Source organism: Xiphophorus maculatus, chromosome 4, assembly GCF_002775205.1.
Source record: "Xiphophorus maculatus strain JP 163 A chromosome 4, X_maculatus-5.0-male, whole genome shotgun sequence".
Taxonomy (NCBI): domain Eukaryota; kingdom Metazoa; phylum Chordata; class Actinopteri; order Cyprinodontiformes; family Poeciliidae; genus Xiphophorus; species Xiphophorus maculatus.
Window position 1 is genome coordinate 23981869 of NC_036446.1, and position 20792 is coordinate 24002660.

The window sequence follows — 20792 nt, forward strand, 5'->3', positions numbered from 1 at the left end:
AATGTGTCTAATTGGAAGACAGAGAAAACAGTTTTAATGAAAATAAGAATTGAAGGGTTAGAGGTCAAAGGAAAAAAAAAGCTATGGCCCAGGAGAAGCCTCATCTGTGCATTTATATTCAAATTCAAAAGCAGTTTTGTTAAAGAAAAGGTTTGTATTGACGCATGTTATTCACTTCATATAATAGACGTTTAGCCTTTTGTATTTGGAAAAAGTCTTTAATATAGCAAGGAACATTTTCACTTTGAGCATATTTCACAACAATCAAGAATGAAATCACAAGGCTTATTTTTCCTCTTTTCAGATGAAAAAGGTAAATATCTCTGGTAATTGCAAAGGACTCCACTCACTTTGATCTGACAAGGATCTTTGAGCCTGGTGAAACTCCTTCATACCTTTATTAAAATACTGTCGTTGAATTATTGCAAAAACAATCAAGTAAGTTGGTCCTACTCGTAATATGACTCAAAAAATCATTTAGGAGTGGACAGTGTTTTTTTTCCCCCCATCTTGTGCCAACAGCCAACGTTGTAGTTGACAAACAGACAAACACGATCCCGTCTGTCTTTGTTGGTGCCGTCTCTCCTCATGTCTCCTCACCTCCAACTGGTTGAGGCAGATGGCTGTCCTCTCTGAGCCCGGTCACGCCAAAGATTTCTTCCTATTAAAAAGAAACATTTTCTTTCCAGCCTGGATGTCATTGTTGGGTCTATTCATGTAGTTTTGCAGAAAATGGATTTCAGCAGTAAGTATGAACACCAATGTTAGTTGATCAATTTTTTTTTCTCCAAAAATTCTTATGTTGTCTTTTTGATCTTTGGAGAAGATGCAGCATTCTTGTATCACACGTAGATCGATTATATGGAAGATAACAAAGTTACCCTTACTCTTAATGATGTCACATTACATGTGAAAAGTTTTGTTATTTACACAGTAACACCAGAATTTACTTATTCTTTAAAATGCCAAGGAGCAAATATGTAATATTTTGAGTTGGAGTTGGCTAAACTTAAAGTACACTCTTTTTCCTTTGTGAAACAGATATTAACCACACTCCATGTCTGCATGGGGCTAAAATATTTATAGAACTGAATGCAAATATCCAGTTCACTTATGGTATGGCAAAGTCATTCATGTTTAATGTCACATTACAACCACAAACCTTACTGTGTGTACTTTGAAAATGTAAGTACACACATTTTATAGATGTAAATCCAAAAGGTGTGTCTTACCTTTGACAGGACACATAGTCTTTACACACTTTACCTATCTCTCTACTATGGAGGAGCAACAGAAAGAAAGCCACATGGAGTTCTGTTGCCACAAGACATGCAACAAACATTTAGAAGACGGTCAAAACTTGGTGATGGCTGCATAATCATTCCCTGGAGCTAAATACAAGGCAATAACGAAAGAAAATCTCTGACTTGACACTTGGGTTGGACCCGAACGTACAGTCAGCTACAAGAATGGGCCAGACAAAGTCCAGATGCTCTTCATTCAATGTGACTAGTTTGAGCTAGTTTGAGGAAAATAAAGGACACAAATTTTAGTCTGTAGATGTGCACAGTCGGCGGACAAACCCCCAAAAGACTTTACATCTGCAGGATAAAGGGGTCGTTAAAAAGTATTCATTCTGGGTTGCTAAACCCAAATACATGCAAACGTTTTCCAAATTTTATGTGTAAAAAAAATATGTGAAAACCATGCATCCTTTTCCTTCCTCTTCGTAATCACATACCAATGTGTGTTGGCCTGTCACTTAAAGCCACAACAAAATACATTAAAGCTCAAGTTTGTAACATGACAAACCATTAAAACCCTTAAAAGCTATAAAAACTTTCACAAGGGACAGTATGCGTCATTTTATGCAATACGTGAGAAAGGACAGATGCCAGAGACAAAACTGTTGCAGGAAAAACACTGCAAGGATATATTTAATTTTTTATTGAATAGGTTCTATTTTCCCCCCCGTGCCTTCAGACCAAAAATGTGAATCAGAAGGAACATACAAATCCCCTGATTAAGTGTACAATTCTGTCATAAGAGAGAAACAAAATTAATTGTGGTTAATGCATCTCATTAACCAGTATTTGCTTAGCTGTTATGGGATTTATACACTGTTTAAAGAGGAAATCTTCTCAAGAAGCATAGATCTTTTAACGTAGAAATTAGTATCCTAATCTGAATCCAACTTTGAACAAAAAAAAAAAAAAAAAAATGATGTTACCCAGGTCTATGCATAAGGGTGTTGGACGATGGGCCAAGTATAGTGATGTTTTGATCAAAAGAAAAGACAAGAAAAAAAAAAAAATCAATGCAAGCTGGCCTCCAGGAGACTGCTTTAAAGACAGTGATAGACAACTCTGCGATCCACATCCTGCTTTACCATTCAGCTCTCTATACGCACGCTCTGTGTGGCTTTCTCCTTCACAGGTGTTCAGATAGCTATTATGGTTGATCTCATCTGCTGCAAATCCAGTGTAAAATTCATTGTCTATAAAAATATTGAGATTTACTTGAAGGTAACCTTCTGACTGTGTTATAAGAAAAACTCCAGATGTCCGTAGCAGTTGCACAGTGGGATGTATTGTATAAATATTGTACAAAATAAGGCAGTCTTTTTTTCTTCTTCTTCTTCTTCTTCAGTAGGTCAAACCAGATACAAAAAATTTCAGGGAGGACAAAAAAAAAGAAAAAAAAAAAAGGAAGATTATTCAAGTCCAAAACGATTTTTCACATATTTCTGCTGCTGTTGTCAAACGTCAAGCGGTTTTACAGCATCAAAACCAGGAGTATGGGATTGCTGCAACAATGAACACACCCGCGCACTCACACACCAACGACCAAAAAGAAGAAGAAAAAAAAATAAACCAAAAAGCAAATAAAAACAAAAGAAACAAACAAAAAAAGGAAAACCAAACTCCCACACGCGTTCACACAAGCAGACGATCTAATGATGATCAACAGAAAAACAGCTTTTTCTCCAACGCAACATCCCATTCCTGGACAAATCACTGAGACGTAGACACTTCTAATGTTGTATACAGTGCAATACAAAAGGGTTCATTCGTTTATTCAAACTGGTACTGTACTCTTGATAAGAAAACAAAAAAATGCTTAATAAGGTCGCATGAATAATAATTGTAAATTTTTGAGCGTAGTAGTAGTACTCGTCTTTAATAGCTTTGGCTTTTTTTTAAAATTCTAAATTTATTTTGCTCTTACTCATTTACTAATTTGTTTGTGAATTTTATTATAGAAAACATGGAAATTTAAGAAAATATTAGCACACTAAATAACCTGTAATAGAGTTTTTTTCTTCTTTTCTGCCATCTCTCAGCAGTGGCCTGGGACAAAGGTCCACCCCTGACCCATGAAGGAAGCATCCGCTCTCATTTCTGTTATGACAGCCGTGTGTCAAACTTTGTGTTTCTGAAGGACACGTGGAAATATTGCCTGAAAAACAAAACAAACAAACAAACAAACGAATGAACAGACAAAAACAAACAAACAAACAAAAAAGCAGTGGAGTGTACTTTTATGACGTGGCCTCCAATGGTTTCTAGGAGCGGCTTTGCCTCGCTGCGAGCGCAGGAGCTAGAGGTTGAAAAAGTGATTACATGGCCTTAAATGGACTAGACACAGTTTTTTAGATGCTAACAGCAACTTCACAGGCAGAGAGGAGTGCCTACGCGGTAGTCAGAGGATGGATGCTTTGCCACAGAGGCCAGTGAGGACCCACCCCCCAAAGCCCTCCGCCGTCCTCCATTCAGTTGTGCCAACAGCGACACTGCGAATGCCTATGAGGCACGAGAAGTTCATGAGGATGCTGGATGTCCGTGTCCGACGGTTACAGTTCCCATCCGACAGGCCTGTGAAAAGCCAGCAGCACTTCGGCAGTGTCGGGAAGTCCCTCTGTGCGTTTTTCTGCTGTGGACAGACATGTGAGGCGCTCGGCGTGCTACAGAAGCAGGAGAGTGAAGGCGAGGAGTCCCTGTGCGGCTGGGCTGGGCTGACGGGGGGGTAGAGACAGGGCCTTCTTCCACAGACGCTTTCCCAGCAGGAAAGAAGAAGGTTCTGCACCCGGGTTTCCGGGACTGAGTAGCCACAAGCAGCTACTCCAGAGGCGGTCGCAGGGTGTGCAGCTTTCGATCGTCAAGGCCTTTCCAGTACTTGAAGTTGTTGTCCAAGTGCTGCATAAGATTGGGGAGGTCCGCAAAAGCTGGAGAGGAGAGACAGGAGGCGGCGTGAGGCGTGTAGTGAAAAAACACAAACATCCCCCTTACCTTCTGTCTCCTGAGACATGCAGCAAAATCCTTAGTTTTTACACAAATCTCAGTGTAATGCTGTACAAAATTGTACATTGTAAATTGTAATCCAATTTTAAAAATCAAAATTGGAAAGGCCGTTAACTGCACGGCGTTTACATGCAACGAATCATGCGTGTGGCAGCAAAGCTTCTGGGGAAAAGAATTGTTTCTGTTGGCCTTTTTTTTTTAGAATTTAGTGAAACTGAGAAAATGTTTTTCAATCCAAGACACATTTGATTGAAACCTGGCAGACAGATCAGCTGTGTAGCATTTAATGCTGCATTTACACAAAAAATTACTACAATGGAATCAGTCCACAGGGTTGTTAGGAAGTTTAAGAGCTTTCCTTATGCGTCTCTCCGGGACAAGTAAAATTTTGGAAAATAGTGGCAGCTAAGAGATTAAAATTGCAAGGTTGCTATAATTGAAATATCTAATTGTGTGCGATTATCTTACATATGATGGCAAAATGCAAGTTTCCTCACTGTGACACCAAGCATATGTACAGAACAGGCCTGTTCTGTACATAAACCAACTAGTATCTCACATAGCTTTGATACATTAAAGTGAAATGAAACAACACATAGCAAATTTTTGGACAAAAAAAGTATTCAGTACATACATTTCACCTGTAAGCACATCTTAGAATTAGATACACTAATCGTTAATCGTCTCTGATCGGTGTTTGGAAGGTCAAATGTAAAAAAAAAAAGTTGGATTTCTTTCCCCGTCACAACATATTTGGTCTATAAATCCTTCAATCTACAGCAGGTGCTTTGACAAATGTTTTAGAGTTAGGTAAACATCAAATAAAGACTAGGGACATTTGTTAACAATGCAAGTGGATAACCTTGTAATTCCGCCATTTTCCATTTATTTCAAAACTACAATCTCCATTAAAAACCATGTGGGTTGGAGGTGGAGTAATCAGCAGGTCCAGCCTTTATAAAAAATTGGAAACTGGTGTCAGCCAGAAAAGTCTCATCGGTGCATCCTTACTTAAAGAATCCCCTAACTCAGACTCAGATGGATTTTATACAGTCATGCCTTCTATTTCTTTCAATCCATCGTAGTCTGGCTTTGTAAATTACATTTGTAAACAGTCAAGGAATTGTAAGGAAGTAAAAAAAAAAAAAAACATGTCTGTACAGCGGTTCTGTTGTTTATGTGATGCCGTGTTGTCTCACCATCCCATGCATCAAACATGTCTGTGATGAAGTAGTCTATAAAGGAAATCTGGGACTTTGGGATGCTACACGTGTTTCTGTCAAACACAGGCATGACCACTGGTAGACCTTGTCTCTTCTCCTCATCCGTCTGCGGTAAAGACAAGAGCACAAGTCACCATCATGTCTGACAACACTAAAAAGTCTGTTACGAACATTTTGCACCAAAAAACAGCATGTAATTCTAGAAATTGTATTAATAGTCCTTAGTAAATGTATTTACCTGTGCAAAATACTCCTCTGAGATGCGGCCAGCCCATTCTATGCAGAGCTCCAGGGGCCTGCACGGATTAGAGATGTCTGCACACTTGATCAGCATCCGCTTGACGAGGATCCGGTTCTCTGGGGACGTCAGGACGCTTTTGATAGCCTCCTCGTCACTGCTTCCCTAAACAAAACCAACGCAAGATGTTAGGATATACTGTGTATATATATATATATATATATATATATATACATATATATATATATATATATGTATATATATATATATATATATATATATATATTCCTTTATTTAATCAGGTAAACCCCGTTGAGATCTAGATCTCATTTTCAAGAGGGACCTGAGCAAAACATTTGCAATACATAGCAACCTGGTTACAAGATAAAAACAATTAATACATGTTGATGAACAGAACTCCAGTGCTCCAGATCCTTTCAGATGAAAATGTATACTCTGATAAGTCCAGAACACATACTTTTTGTTTTGCTTCGTCAGCCTGTCTTGTTTATTTGAGTACACTGGACTCAAATGCAGTGCAATAAAAATAGTTTATTGGTGTTGACCCCGTCTTTAAAAAAAGGCCTAAAAACTGGGGAGTACCGGTAACCATCATTTCAGAAGTGAGCGGGCAAAAAGAAGTGAAAGTCCTATATGCAAATTGTTACTTAGCACACAAAAATGGAATGAAAGTGACAGGTAACATGGCAAGGAACCTCATAACTTAATTTGAATACAGAAACTGACGGCACTATGTTAGATAAATGTGACAGCACAGATGTGCAAATTAATCAAGATAAATAAAAAGTGAACGCCCTATAACTGCTGCCTTTTCGAACACAAATAATATCTGAAAATAATTTTTTAAAAGTCTAAATATAAACTAGATACGGCCTTCTCGCTGTGCTACCTATAATTCAGTCAAAAATAGTTTGGAGAGCGAATGAGTGTAATTCTGAAATATCTGTAAAAACCCTGTTCGGATACCTGCCTGGTTTCTTCCTGTAACAGACCTCGTTTTCTCAACACATTATAATCCCTCCTTACCTCAGAAGACCCTGCATCTCTGTCCCTGCTGCTGGCCTCTGGTCTATTGTCTGCTCCCTGACATGTCTCATTCTATTGTGAAAATAAAGATTTCGTTTAAATATGTGGGAAGTAACAGTGAGCACAACTACTGTACATAAATGAAAGAGAGTTGGGTTTATTCCTGGTATTGACTAACTAGCAATGGCTGTAAAATAGGTTAAACAACAGTTTGTGTTGTTAACTAGCTTAATATGATGTACTGGATTAACTGGTAAGCATTTTGTTATCATTATCTGCGTGCAGCAGCGTTAGCTAATCACTTTACTCGGTTTGTTTAAAAGAAAAGTGCAAAGTTTAGTTATTTTCTTTTTTCCTTTGGGGTCTGGGTAGTTGCTGCACATGGCAGGCCGTGAAGCTCTGCTCTGCAGCAGGTTCTGATCAGTGATCAAAACCACAGGTGTAACAGGTGTTAAGCTCGTGGTGCGTTTAAAGACGGCTCGGACAATCACCTTACTACATCTTTACAACCGTTTAAACAGTTGTTAACGGTTGAAAAAAGTGCGGGGGACATGTCCCACGTGTCAGTTACGCCCAGTCCTGAAAACATTTTAATATCCATGTTGAGCATTCCGCACAGAGACGGTAAAGATAGAACCAGGTTGTTAAATTCTCCCGCTCTCTAACACAAGAACCAACGGGTCGTACGTCCGCTTCATATGTTTCTATCATCATTTAAAATCTAAAATTTTTGTTGACTCTCTGCTGCTGGTTTATGAATCTCTAGAGACAGAGTTAGACATTATATTTCTTTCTATTTGAAATAAATCAAAATGGAAATTTTGTACTGTTACTTCTGTAAACGCAACTATTTAATAATTATTTGTCATTCTAATAAAATTACAGTGCTTTATCGTGACATCACGTTAAATCTCACCCCGTTCTCCTCCAGTGCAGCCAGCGGCTTGTTGATGCTGTTCACAAACTTGTTGACGTGTTCAAAGTGTTTGGTCATCTCCGTTGCGAGGACCATGTCTATGACGGCCTGTCGTAACGATCGATATTCGTTCCTGAAGAGAAGAAGAAGAAGATAGCAACGGGGTGAGGGAGAGTGGGAGCGATGGGAGCAGGAACAGAAGGAGGTAGGGACAGCGTGGTGAGTAGCATGGAAACCCGTGTAAACAGTTTTCTCCTTCTGACGACAGTGACAGTGGCGATGAATGGCTGCTTTGTTCGTCGCTCCACCGCCCCCTCCCCCCTCTACCCCCCCAAGGGGACCAGCACATGTGAGCTATTCTGTTTTGGGGCTCAAATCACATTACTGTCCCGCCAGTGCCAACACACAAACATGCGCACAAACACACACTGTGATCTTTCATCAGCAGAAATTCAGACTTGCTTTACTGCCTGTTGCCCTTCCTAACAGAAGTTTCTCCCAAAGATTTATGAATAATGATGAATGCACTCTATTTAAATGAATCAATAGTAAATAACCCCAAATACAATCTGAATGTGGACCTTTTTGTAACACAGAGCAAAACAGAGTCTCAGCACAAAAGCTGCCAAATGAGACAATTTTTTTGCTAAGACAGTTATGCAACATTGTTATAAGAATGTTATTATAAGGTTGCAGCCACCTACTCAAATTATATTTTCTAAAACTATACTTTAAAGTTTGTGTAATAGGCTTTTTTTTAAAGACCTAATATGCTTTCTGAAAGAAAAAATTACAAAAGATTTCCAAGCAGAATAATTTTTTTTCTACTACCGTCATGTGCGTCAATAATAGAATAACTTCAAAAAGTTAGCTTATTCCAGTAATTCTGTTCAATATAGAAAAATCCCAGATTCACACAGAGTGATATGCTTTTAAATCATTGTGTGCTGTTAATTTTGATAACTGTTCATTAAAATTCAACAGTCAGTTCATTAGAAAATGCGAATAGTCCATAAGAATTTGAACTTTATTCAAATAACTCTTTTATGATGTTCTGCTTTCTTGTGATGCAACCATGGATAAACTTCATGTCTATATAAGATCCCTCTAAAAAAAAAAAAAACAAAAAAAACAACTCCATCTTCTCTGATGTGTAAAGAAATCTTTTACAGGAATTTTTGGAAATGCAAAGAATTGTGAATCTATCTATTTTTCAAAACCTGTGCTTTTGTAAAAAAAAAAAAAAAACTCTCTTAACGCAATATTTTTTTTTCAGTTTTAGAATAACTAATGACGAATTCATTTTAAGGCCTTCATACAGCTTTACAGTGAGATGTGACAATAAATAAATCATCAGATCTAGATTTAATATCTAGATGAGAAAACCTGAAATATCTTATCTGATTTTAATATTGTTACACCTCTGACACATGGATGGCATTACAACACTATACCTGAACTTGTGATTTTTTGAAGAAAAAGTCTGAAGCATTTTCTTTTTTGTGATATCATTAGGAGGTAAATACAAATACTCCCTCGACAGGGTGTGGTTTTAAATTTAGCATGAGTAGAAAAAAAAACTAAATCTGGAGATTTTTTTTTCTTTAAAGAGTTGTGTGGCTTTTATTTATTTGTATCTGAGCAGAAAAATCTGTATGTTTTTGATTGTAGAACTTTAAAAAAAATGCATTTTTGAGATAATCTCTGATTATAACACATCTCCTTACCTTTCTATGTGTTTGAAGATGTTGCACTTATCATCTCTGGTGGTGAGCTGGAAGGCCAGGGCAGCATGGTGGCTCTCTAGCACAGCTGTGTCGTTGTAGAGAATGGCCAGCTCACTTCCTGCGTTGCACAGGAAGCTGTTTGTGCGGCCCGGGTGGTCAACATCGTGCACAGTGGCGGCAATCAGAGCAGCCACTTCATCAATGGGATCCAAACTTTGCTGTCAGGACAAACAAGTTTTGAAAAATGGATATTAAAGACTGAGAATAAAACACTATACTATCTTTGAAACTAAAGGTGATAATTTAAACCAAAACCGAGGACAGAATCACTTTACTGAACAGTTATGCTGCAGGCAGCGGTTATGTGCAGGTCAGCGGTTCCGCTAAATAAGGCAGTAGCTTTTCTTTTTCTTTATCAAAGAACATTTAACTATAGCACAATTGTCCATTTGGGCACACATTCAAAAATAATAGCAGCATTTAAGTTCTTAAAGTGCAAGTGGTCTGTAAAGCACAAGTGACCTTCCACACAAACGTTGACCTATGGAATTCCTGGGACTCATTAACCTCGTGTGATGTAACTTCACAGTTCACCGGCTAAAGCCCTGAGAGATCACTGGGTTGAGATCAGAAATAGATGCTTTGGTAATCGGCTTAACGAGTCCCAAACGTCAACACGTTACTGAACCACTGACACACTTGGGCAAAACTGTGACTCTCTAGGATTGAGAAGAAACTGATGGACCGTTATATCCACATTACCTTGTTCTGGCAGCCCCAATAATACAGTATGTATCATTTAGGTATAAACTAGGTTACCACTGACACAACATGTAAAGTGCATACAGTGGCTTGCAAAAGCTGAATGCCACCTAAATTCACACTATAACTACAATGTCAATATATTTCATTGTGATTTTTACATGATATGGGGGTTGTTTTTAATCACCATCCACATGCAGAGATCCATATTTCTGCCCAGGACAGCTTCCCTTCAGCAGGAACAGATTCTATATTTCTGTTGAAAATAAGCATCCCCACACCATGATGCTGCCACTGCCATGTGTCATGGGGACTGCTGCGCTCAGAGTGATACGAGGAATCAGTTTTCCACCACCCATTAAATTTTGCATGTTGGCAAAAAGGTTTTAATTCAGATCTCATCTGACAAGAATGCCTTCTGCTACATGTTTGATTCGTTCAACAAATTCTGAAAGGGAATTTTCTGACCTTCTATTAACAGTTGCTTTCTTCTTGCTACTTGGTGGAGTAGACATTATCACAGTTTTCCTTCCTCGTAGGCTTGAAGATGTGCCATACTCTTCATTTTTAGATGATGGATAGAACAGAACATTTATGTTCTCTAACAAACCTCAGACCTATACTGTACAGCTGAATTTAAACTGCAAAGAAATTGCACACTACACACACTACTTTGTGTCGGCGCATTACAAAACCCCCCAAAAAACATCACATATAAAACACACTGAAAGTTGTAGTCGTAGCATGGCAAAACGTAAAAAACGTTTACGGGATATGAATACTTTCACAATTTACGAAATAAAAATAGTTTTAAGCCACTAACTAATGCATTTAGTTTCCAAGTAGCCAGACGTGAGTATAACAGAATATTATGCAGACTATGAAGAATAAGGACCTGGCAAACAAAATGAAGCATCAGGCCTAAATGACAACTTACAGCATAGGAGAAAATAATTGCGTTAACTCTTATGACACATTTTTAGCACCCTGATTCTCTGTGAATCCCTGTGTTGGTGCAGAAAAAAAACAACTTTTATGGAAAACTGTTGTCTTTGGTAATTTTCATAGATGCAACTACAAAAATGGAAACAGATGACTTGCAAAAAAGTGCATAAATATCCCATTTGAAATGTTGAGTAAGCGGCCAAAGTCCAAGAAAAACTTTACAAGACTTCCAGAAAGCCTGAATGTCTCAAGATGACTTTAAGCCATCAACAGAAAGCCAGACTCTTTAAATAAACAACTTCAAGAAATGAAAGCTGGTTCAAAACTTCTACACAACACTCCACTACATTTCAAGAAAAGCATCGACTTTTTAACTCACATGATTTTGTATTATTTAAAAATTAAAAAAAAGATATCCTCGGAATTATGTGCATTCAAAATGTTATATTTCCCATTTTACCTTCACCCTCTCCTTGGAGAGAAAATATGCCGTAGCATGCAGGACGTCAGCCGCATGGGTGGAGTTGTGGTAGGAGTTGCTGGAGTGGTAGTTGGCTTCAATCACTTGCAGCCAGGAGCGCAACGTAGCTTCAGGGCAGTTTAAAAACTCGCACACTCCGAAGCGGGAGAAAATCTTGAGGCCCAAGAAGGTCAAAGGCCTGCAGGAGGATTTAGGGCAGCTGGTTAACAAACTGTCAGTGAGAAAACTCTTTCCACAACAGGAAAACACCTGTGGTCATCCTTTAAGATTGGGAGGTCTCACCGTTTCATGGTCGCAGCCTCCAAGCTAAAGATGTCAAAGTCCCACGAGTCCTCTGTTTCCATCGTCTGGGCGATCCGAGGGGGGATGTCGTTTAATGACAGAGGGGTCGCCAGGTGACTTGGCAGATGGTGGGGCTCTGCGAGCAAAATAAAAATAAAAATAGGAGAAAAGCAAAAAAAGACAACAAAAACTTAGCAAACAAAGCAGAGGGAAAGGCAACCCGGTAAAGTTTTGGTTGGGGTCAACCATTTCTGTAAACTCACGCTTTGTGGCGAGGATGTATTCGTTTCCTGACAGTCTGCGTATACCATCCTGTTCAGAGGAGAAACAAGAAGGGAAGCTTTAGTTTGGCTTTTTGTAACCATTAGATTAGGAGTTCAGCTCAGAGGGAAGATCATCAGCACAAACTATGGAAGGAGGATCACTCCAGAAGCCAGCGTAGCCCCTTCTGAGACATTACGGGTAATCGTACCAGATATAATACAGAGCTCTTCATGCAGCCCAATGATACAATCATCAGTTTTATGAACTCTGACAGTGGAGTCAGGAATGACACCGTGATTATTTATGACTGTATGGTAACCAATCTACAGGAAATTATTTAACTTGGTCATTTCTCTTCCTTTGGGGATTCCTGTATGTTGTTACAGCAAATGGGGCTTATCAGAGGGAAAACGGGGCCTCACCCAAATAATCAACCAAGCAGAGGGAAGTGTAATGATCAGACTCTCTAAGGACTGTGACTCATACCAGCTGGGTGTAACAGACGGCTTGTTAAGAATTTCGACATCAAGAGAAACAATCATGACTTTTCTAGTGCTTGTTGGGTCTGAAATTTTTAAAATGTACTTTAACATTAGAATTCCCAGATGTTTGAACTTTCAAAGAAAAGCTCTTCCAAATTGGATTCTTAATTGAAAAATCCAAAGTACAACCACTAAATAAATCAAGGTTTCTATGTGAAATGAATGTGGTTAATACTGCAGACATAAGCACTTAAAAAGGGGGAAAAAAGTCTCATCTGAACAGTTCCCATTCAATAAAATATGTACAAAAGACGTTAAAGAAAATATGAACTAAAGAAAAAAACTTATTTAGATATTTGGGTTCTGATAAAGTTGACCGGTGTGCTGTATGTTATGTTGGTTTTCTGTCAGACTTGTTCCGCACAGCACAGGTTACAGTACACACTGGGTGTTGGTGAGTGCATGGGTGTGTGTCACAATGGGAAATGTTTACTTCACAAGTGCAAAAGGAAGAGGAGACTGGCTCATCTTTGACCCATGCATTGTCTCGTGGTGCTGCTGCCCCAGTACTATTTTAGGACTTTTTCTCCCAAAAAAAAAGAAAAAAAAAGAGAGAGATGGCTGCCCTTTAGTTTTTTCAATCTTCACTTGATCAACTTGATTCTACCACGTGAGCTCGGACAAACCGCCTGGCGTAACTCTGGCTTTTATCGCTTCTACCGAACAAATTTTTTTTGGGATGGACAAGCACTTCTGTGCCGCTGCTTTGTCACAGAGGAGTTCATGTAAAAGTAAAGCCGTGCGTGTTCATCTGGTCCAAAGAACAGGATGTTTCTGGGCCTGTGGTCGTGGAGAGGAAAACGAGTGTTGCTGGGTGTATGTGTGCAGAGACAGAGGGAGAGAGAAAGGGCGGGGTGGGCTTTCCTCTCCAGCCTACAGGAGCACAAAGGACAATCTAACACTTCCTCTGGGTTTGTTGCCAAGACTGCCAACTTGGCACTACTTCTTGTTCTTCACCACTAGTGTCTGGTAATCTTTCTTTGCCTCCTGCTCTTTGGAAATAATAATAATAATAAAAAATAATAATAATCACACACTCCTATTATTATTATTACTAGATCACAGATGTTTCAGTAGGAGTCAGGGTGTGTACAAGAACCTTTTCAGTTCGTGCCCCAGAAAAACGGCACTGCCGCTTACCAAGTGTGATGATGACTGAGAATCTACACCAGTGTTTGGTACTCACCGTCATCAGCCCCCCGACGAGGTCGCTGGTGTGTGGATCTTCATCCTTGGTGCCCAGCTGTGGAGAGTACAGCTCTGTGGTCCTCAGGATTTCCAGCACCCGATCTAAGGCCTCTGCCACAGGCATGGGGCTGCTTTCCTGTGCTTGGTTTATGATGTTTATAACCTGATTGAGAAGAGAAAAACAGCCATATTAGTTGGAACAGTGCAAGAAATACTAAAGCAGACTGAAAACATCAGAATGTTTAATTTTCTGGCTGTACTGCAGAAAAAGAATTGGCAAAAACAGAGCCAAAAAACACACTCCAGCCAGCACCACTATCCAGCATGTGGGTCATTTAAAGCCTTTGGACTCTGGCTACAAACAGCCCCTTCCTGCTGTTTCACGCAAGGAGAAAAAGGGCATAAACTACAGCTGAGCACCCATGGAAAAACCACAACGACCCCCCCGCAGCAAAAAGATTCCAGTGTTCCATTGGTAACTTTCCTATTTTTTATCCCACATGTTTTTTTGTTGTTTTTACTTTGTATGTTGCTGAGTAAACATGTCGGTTCATTCCTGTGACTCCTCAGAGCTGATACTGCTAACTTGTGAGGCAGGAAGGAACAGGCAGTTGTTGACATATAGATGATCGATAATACTTTCAGAAAAAGCGTCACGCCTCCTGCACAGACAGGGGAACCGCTAATTCTGACTGCAAACGAGGACGTCTCAGTTTTAATTATCAGAAAAATGCTGATGCTTCTAAATATGTGGCCTGAACTAAACTAAAAGAAATGGCAGCTACAGATATCTGGGGGGAAAACAAAACAACAAAACCTTATTATGTATTAAATAAGCACATGAAATTTGCCTGAGAATAAAGAAATAAAAATCCCATGAGGCCATGGTAGGGTGCCAAAAGTCTGCAGTGTTTTTTTGAAATGTTCTTACTAATATCTTCTTGCATATTATACTGATCAACCTCTTTTTAAAGCTGATTGAATAAGGCTTTCCCTTTCAGAACAACCACAGACCTGAAAATATTCTTCCAAATGTTGCTCATTTGGGATTTATTCAAATGTTAGATTTCTATCCCTTTTGTAATCTGAGCTACAGGTGCCAGTTGTATTGGAAATTAAAAAAAGAGAAAAAACCCTTTAAAATTTCCAAGGAAGCACAAAAAAACTATTTTTTAAATAAAAAACTAAAAGGTTATTTCCAGCTCTTAAATAGGTAAATTGTTAACTAAGCTACAAAAATAAAAACATATAAAGATGTGTATCCTTTTATAACCAACATGCATTCTCTCAAAAGAGCCTGAAAAGTAACGTCGGCTCTAACAATGGGCACCAATGGCAAGGTCATCAAAGCATGGACTAAAACACAAATTTGAACTAATTTGCTTGCGCACACACACACACACACACACACACACACACACCCTCCCCCAACAAACACACACAGCCAGTGTCGTATCTCTGCTCTAATCTCCAGAGGACGACACCCACAGGGATCAACTGCACAGTCAAATGATACAGCAGAAGAACCGCAGTGTGTCATATGACCCCCTCCCTGGGGACTTGGCTGCGTTGGACCATCCAAGCTACACAAACCACTCAAAACGGCGGGTCATTCCGATCCAACATGCTCCTACTTGTCTTGTGCATGAAATGTGGCATTTTATCAACCCATCTCCACTTGAAACAGCCAGTTTGTCGGCATGTATGCGCGCGTGTGTGACTTCTACACTCCATTTCGGTGGTGGTACTAAAAGCGCTCATGGCCTTTTAAGCACTTTTAGAGTACAAGTGTGTAGTCATGAGACAGTAAGAGATAATCATATGACGGAGGCTAGGAGGGACGGAGGGGACTGGGATGAACCCACCTTGGTGATGGGAGCCTCTATCGTCATGGAGTGAATTCGGGCCATTGAGGAGTGTCTTCTCTGTGAGCTACCTGTTAGGATGGAAGAGGGAACGTCTTCAACGACAAAATAAAGAGCCCATTTTCCAGCCATGCCCTAATTAACGTGTTGCGTGTATCCAAACAACGCGCAACACAAACACAAACAGCTGGGCAGGTTTTGTAAGCTGACAAAAAGCAGAGTGTTTCCATCATCCATCTCCCTTCACTCTCACCATCGCTCCCCCGAGACGTTATGGATTTGACATCCAGAGAGCCTTTCCTCCGGTCTTTGTGCTTACAGGATTGTATATCTGGAGGAGGGAAAACACTTTGCGTTATTTACATCAGCACATGTAGTTCACATGCTTTGTTTGCACATCACCATGTCTTTACATAACTGAGCAGGATGCAGCCGTTTTTTTGTGTGCGTGTGTTTTGCTTCTCATAAGCTTAGTGTGAAGATGATTTCTGTGTACATATGGATAATACATATATATGTACTTTTTTTCCCTGTTTGGCAAACGGCAGCGGTGACAAACTTAAAACAGAATAACTAAACCAAACTAAGCAAACCTGAAGTAAACTAGAAGGCTTTTGCTTCGCAAGAACCTGGTGTTATTCCGTCTTGTGTCTTTAGAAATGACTAAAAGCCGTTAACTACATGTTTTTAATATATGGACAAAAAACCTTTCAGACAAAAGTTTCATCAAAGAGTGCAGAGAACATTTATTTGTCCTGTTTATTGTTTTTTTGTTTTTTTTATTTTGGAAAGAAAATTTAAGACAAATTTTTTACCAGTCAGTACATTTATTTAGAGAGAAACTATAAGTACAAAATCACTAACATTCATAAAATAAATGTAAATGGTGCATGTGGAGTTACCATGAAGTATATTAAAAATTATACAAAAATATATTTTGAAAACTTTATACAGCATTACTGAGTCAGATGAGTAAACTGTAGTTTACGTTTTGTATTTCTGACAGTTTTGACAGAACAATCAGTTCTGCTGTAACGGAAGTCTTACTCTCAACGATTTTACAGAAAATGAAACTGTTCTTGGTTTTCTTGAGCATTCAGACAAACCTTTTATGGTCATCTGGCTTTTCATTAAAAAAAAAAGAACAGAAATGACAACAAATAGTAATTGAGTTTTGTGATTTGTTTATGCACACAGGCATAATTAAAGCGTAAGCACTGAAAAAAGTGCAAATTAAATTAAATGACACCGAACATACGCCAACTGGGGACGAAATAAAAACATTAGGAATTAATATGACCAGCAGGATATAGAGATTTTAGCAGGTGAGGCTTGAATTCTGATCCACCAATTCTGATCAGACACCACAAGGTGAAAAGGTGCCCCAGAGGAAACGGAGTGAGATTTAATGCACTGGGACAACATTTAAAGCTCCAGAAACAAACAGAACAGAGCCGCTGACGCAAACCGACGAGAGATACCATCCCTGTTTACTTGTCGGACGTCGAGCAGCAGAGTTTCGAAATCAGTCACAGCTACGGCTTCTTTTTGCATTTGATGCCACAGTGCAGCGGGAAACAATAGACAACATCAAAGTACTTTTTCCAAGGCCCACTAAAAGCGAGATTAAAGTTATTTCAAGGTTATTTCTCAGCGAGCTGAACCTGACATAACCACCGACTGTCATTTCTTACATGGTTTTAAACCCAGTACAAGTGTGTCCTAAGTTATTTGATGTAAAATAAAAATAAGAATGGTGCTAGGATCTTCAAAAATAAAGAATAAATATGTCATCATCTAATCCTGCTGTACAAAAATGGAAATATTTTCAAGATGAAATTGTGGCGTGAGCTTTTACATTTCAGATTCATTTTCAAAGTTTCTAAATTCAAAAATATATAAATAACTTACTGATTAATTTTACATTTATTTATTGCATATTTAGGGGATAAGTATTTATTTATTACGCTTATTTTGGGGGGGGTTGTGACATTTATTTATTTATTACATTGTGTAAGTAAATAAATAAATAAATAAATAAATAAATATTTGTGAACAGCTACCACAAAGAGCTTAGGAGAAGTCTTAAAAGTCTGATATTTATAGAAACATATTAACTTAAGAATCTCACCTGTTTGTGACTCTGCCTGCACACGTTCAGTGGATTTATCACTCTGCACAGACAAATGAGAAAGACACATTGACACATGCAAACAAAATAAACCCTTCTCATTGTTTACTACTTAGCAAAACCGCCAATCTCACCTTATTATTATCATTTAAAGGCCTGTTGATAGACACATAGTGTCTGATTTTTCTGTGGAGGACAAAGGCACAACGTTACATCCGCTAAAACAAAACGGTGTGATGAACGGAGGTGATTTATTCTCCAGCTCACTCACCCTCCCTGTCCAATCACAGGTGTGATTTTCACATTTTGCTGAATGCTGTCTCCATTCTTCTTTTTGGCATAATAAATCCCCTGCCACTCCTGGAACATAACACAACAGGCCGACGGACCCTTTGTAAAACACAATAGGCCGATGGACTTATAAGCTTGACAACGTATGATTGAAAAAAATGAAAAGTGAAAAGTTGAAAGTGTCCCGTTTGTGTGCAACAGGTGGTGAAGACGGAGCAGGTCAGAGAACGGCAACTCACTTTAATGGAGCGAGCGAGCGCAACTGGAGTCCAGCGGGCTCGTTTCATGTCCACCCCCCCCACCCGCAGATTAAAAAGACCCTTCCTGCTGTTAGGCTGTCTGGGATTGACCTTTGCGCTCGGTGTGGTGAGATTACTGCACATGAAACGGCGCTGCTGGATGACCAGCGGCGCAGGCTGACGGAGCACGTGCGTGCAGGGATGCAGATATCTGGGGTGCTTACACAAGTGATGCGATTGCGAAGCAACGTGCACCGGAGACAGCTACAGATGTACAGGGGGCTGATAAAGGATGTGGAATTGTGAAGAGCACACGTTACCTTTCCTTTTCGTATACAGGAGTTAATCGTTTCAAGGAGATCAGGCTTATTCTTCTCGCTTTTAGGCACTTCTATTATTTCCTTCCCTACTAGCTCGCCTTGTTGGTAGCCCATAATGGACTCGTAGGCAGGATTCACATACTGCAAAGGCAGGGAAAGAAAAGTGATGAGTTCAGGCACAGTTACCTACCGTTTCTTAATTAACTGAAGAAAAGAAGCAAAAAAAAAAAATAGACATTTTCAGCTCATTAGCTTAAGAAGAAAACATCCTGAACACACAAGCTGCAGTGTTTTGTGACCATTTAAATGACGGAATCTACTATTAGTTCTGAATGAGATCCCAAGACATGAACAGGAGCTAAAAAAAAGGGTCTGAGCAGAACAAAGGGAGAGAATGAAACACACACACATGGTTGGAGGGGAAAACAAATGAAATAAATCCCCACCTGAATTACTTGATCTTCAGAAGTGATCTCGATGGCGTCTTGGCTTTGTTCCAGAGCTGTGAAAATGGCATTACTAGCCCTGGTAGGGAAAGAAAACAACATCAAGACATTAATGTTGGATCATATTTGAAGTTAGAATTATTCATACCTCTGGCACATTTGTGTTTTTTTTTCAATTTGACCAAATAGTTTGTTTCTGATAGGAAACAATAAGTGTACAAATGAGTATTAATTTTGTAAAAAAAAAAAAAGAAACATGTAAAATATTATTTCTGTTCTTCACAATATTCAATAAGAAACTGAAAATTGGCTGCATGTCACCCTTCTTATAACTGCTGAGCAGCTGTTTACATGTTTCCACTGGTAATTTAACCGTTTCTCTTTGCCAAAGGTTTAAGGTTGGAAGCCTCGTCTCCACCAACGTAATCTTCGGTTTCTTTATCAGATTCAAGTCAGGACACTTCAATCAGATAATGTTACTGCCAGTCAGAGGAAACATGTTGGTAAAAATGGAAAGGTTACTCCAGAACTAAATCTGTTAGGAGTGTGAATAATTTTGTGTTCAGCTGTAGAAAAGTTAAAAATGCATAAAAAAAAGCTTTTAAGCTGAAAAACATTCTCCATTAGCTTTATTTTAGTGAAACATTTCACAAGCTGCATGTCGCTGCATTATTATAAATAGATAGGTTTTGTTTTAAAAAAAATTTTAATCATTATATATTGTATGATATGGGGTGTTTGTGTTTTTTTTCTTTTGTCTAAGCACATCATGTTATAGAGTATTTTTCAATTGAACCAATCAGAAATATGTCAACTTAAATGCACAGCACTTGCAGCATTTGTGTTATACTTACTGTAATCCAAGAGATTCATTCAGCAGTATTATGAGAGTTAGAGTATAAAAAAAGAAGTATCTTTGCAACTGCAGACTATTTTCTTTTGTCTGTGTGTGTCCAAGGATGTGGGGTTAGGAGGCGTGTGTGTGCGTGTGCATTGAGGTGTAGAAAGCTTAAGCGTGATAAGCAAACTTCACCACTGATATAGAGCTCAACTACAATGTAGCGTAATTGGAAGCATGACTCACCTCAGTTTGAACTGTGCCCGCACCTCTCCGTGCTCCAGCTGTAGCAGCTCGTTGTAGCAGGCCATCAAATTGACATTTTCCACATACCTCTAAGGGTCAGAGCAACACAGGCCAGTCAAAAGTGGATAAATAAAACCTACAATATGCAATGCTAATCCACGTGTTGGCAAGTGGGTACATTCTCAAAACAAACAAAAAAAAAGGGACCCAGGGGGAGTATCGTCAATAACTTTCATTTCCCATGGAAAAAAATAAATCATCAGCTGTAGAACTGATTCTTATCAGTGGAAAACCACGTTTTCAGGCAGAATAAAATACACTGTGTCCTTTAAGCTTACCCTATTAAAGCCAGCATTGATCAGCGGCATCACAGAGGCTTCCTCTCTGTCTGGCCTTAGAAAAAAAACAAAAAAAACAAACAAATACGAAAAACACGTTAGAAGCAAAGCAGTATATGATAAATGCTTGTTTAGAGAACATCTGAGGGCTGCTACAGATGA

General features: G+C 39.0%; 1 protein-coding gene across 1 annotated transcript in view; it reads right to left on the minus strand.

Moving 5' to 3' along the window:
* Positions 1-1909: 1909 nt before the first annotated feature.
* The window catches only part of pde8a (phosphodiesterase 8A), a 58220-nt gene continuing 39337 nt past the window's right edge, over positions 1910-20792 (minus strand). Inside the window, exons 5-22 of the mRNA XM_023332532.1 lie at positions 20631-20685; positions 20293-20381; positions 19209-19287; positions 18763-18903; positions 18184-18272; positions 18047-18098; positions 17913-17955; positions 16035-16112; positions 15782-15852; positions 13915-14079; positions 12186-12234; positions 11923-12058; positions 11620-11818; positions 9453-9670; positions 7726-7858; positions 5763-5927; positions 5501-5630; positions 1910-4225 (exon numbers count right to left, since the gene is read on the minus strand). Coding sequence (XP_023188300.1) covers positions 4119-4225; positions 5501-5630; positions 5763-5927; positions 7726-7858; positions 9453-9670; positions 11620-11818; positions 11923-12058; positions 12186-12234; positions 13915-14079; positions 15782-15852; positions 16035-16112; positions 17913-17955; positions 18047-18098; positions 18184-18272; positions 18763-18903; positions 19209-19287; positions 20293-20381; positions 20631-20685 — 1999 coding nt within the window. The 3' untranslated portion in view covers positions 1910-4118. The remainder of the gene's footprint in view (positions 4226-5500; positions 5631-5762; positions 5928-7725; positions 7859-9452; positions 9671-11619; positions 11819-11922; positions 12059-12185; positions 12235-13914; positions 14080-15781; positions 15853-16034; positions 16113-17912; positions 17956-18046; positions 18099-18183; positions 18273-18762; positions 18904-19208; positions 19288-20292; positions 20382-20630; positions 20686-20792) is intronic.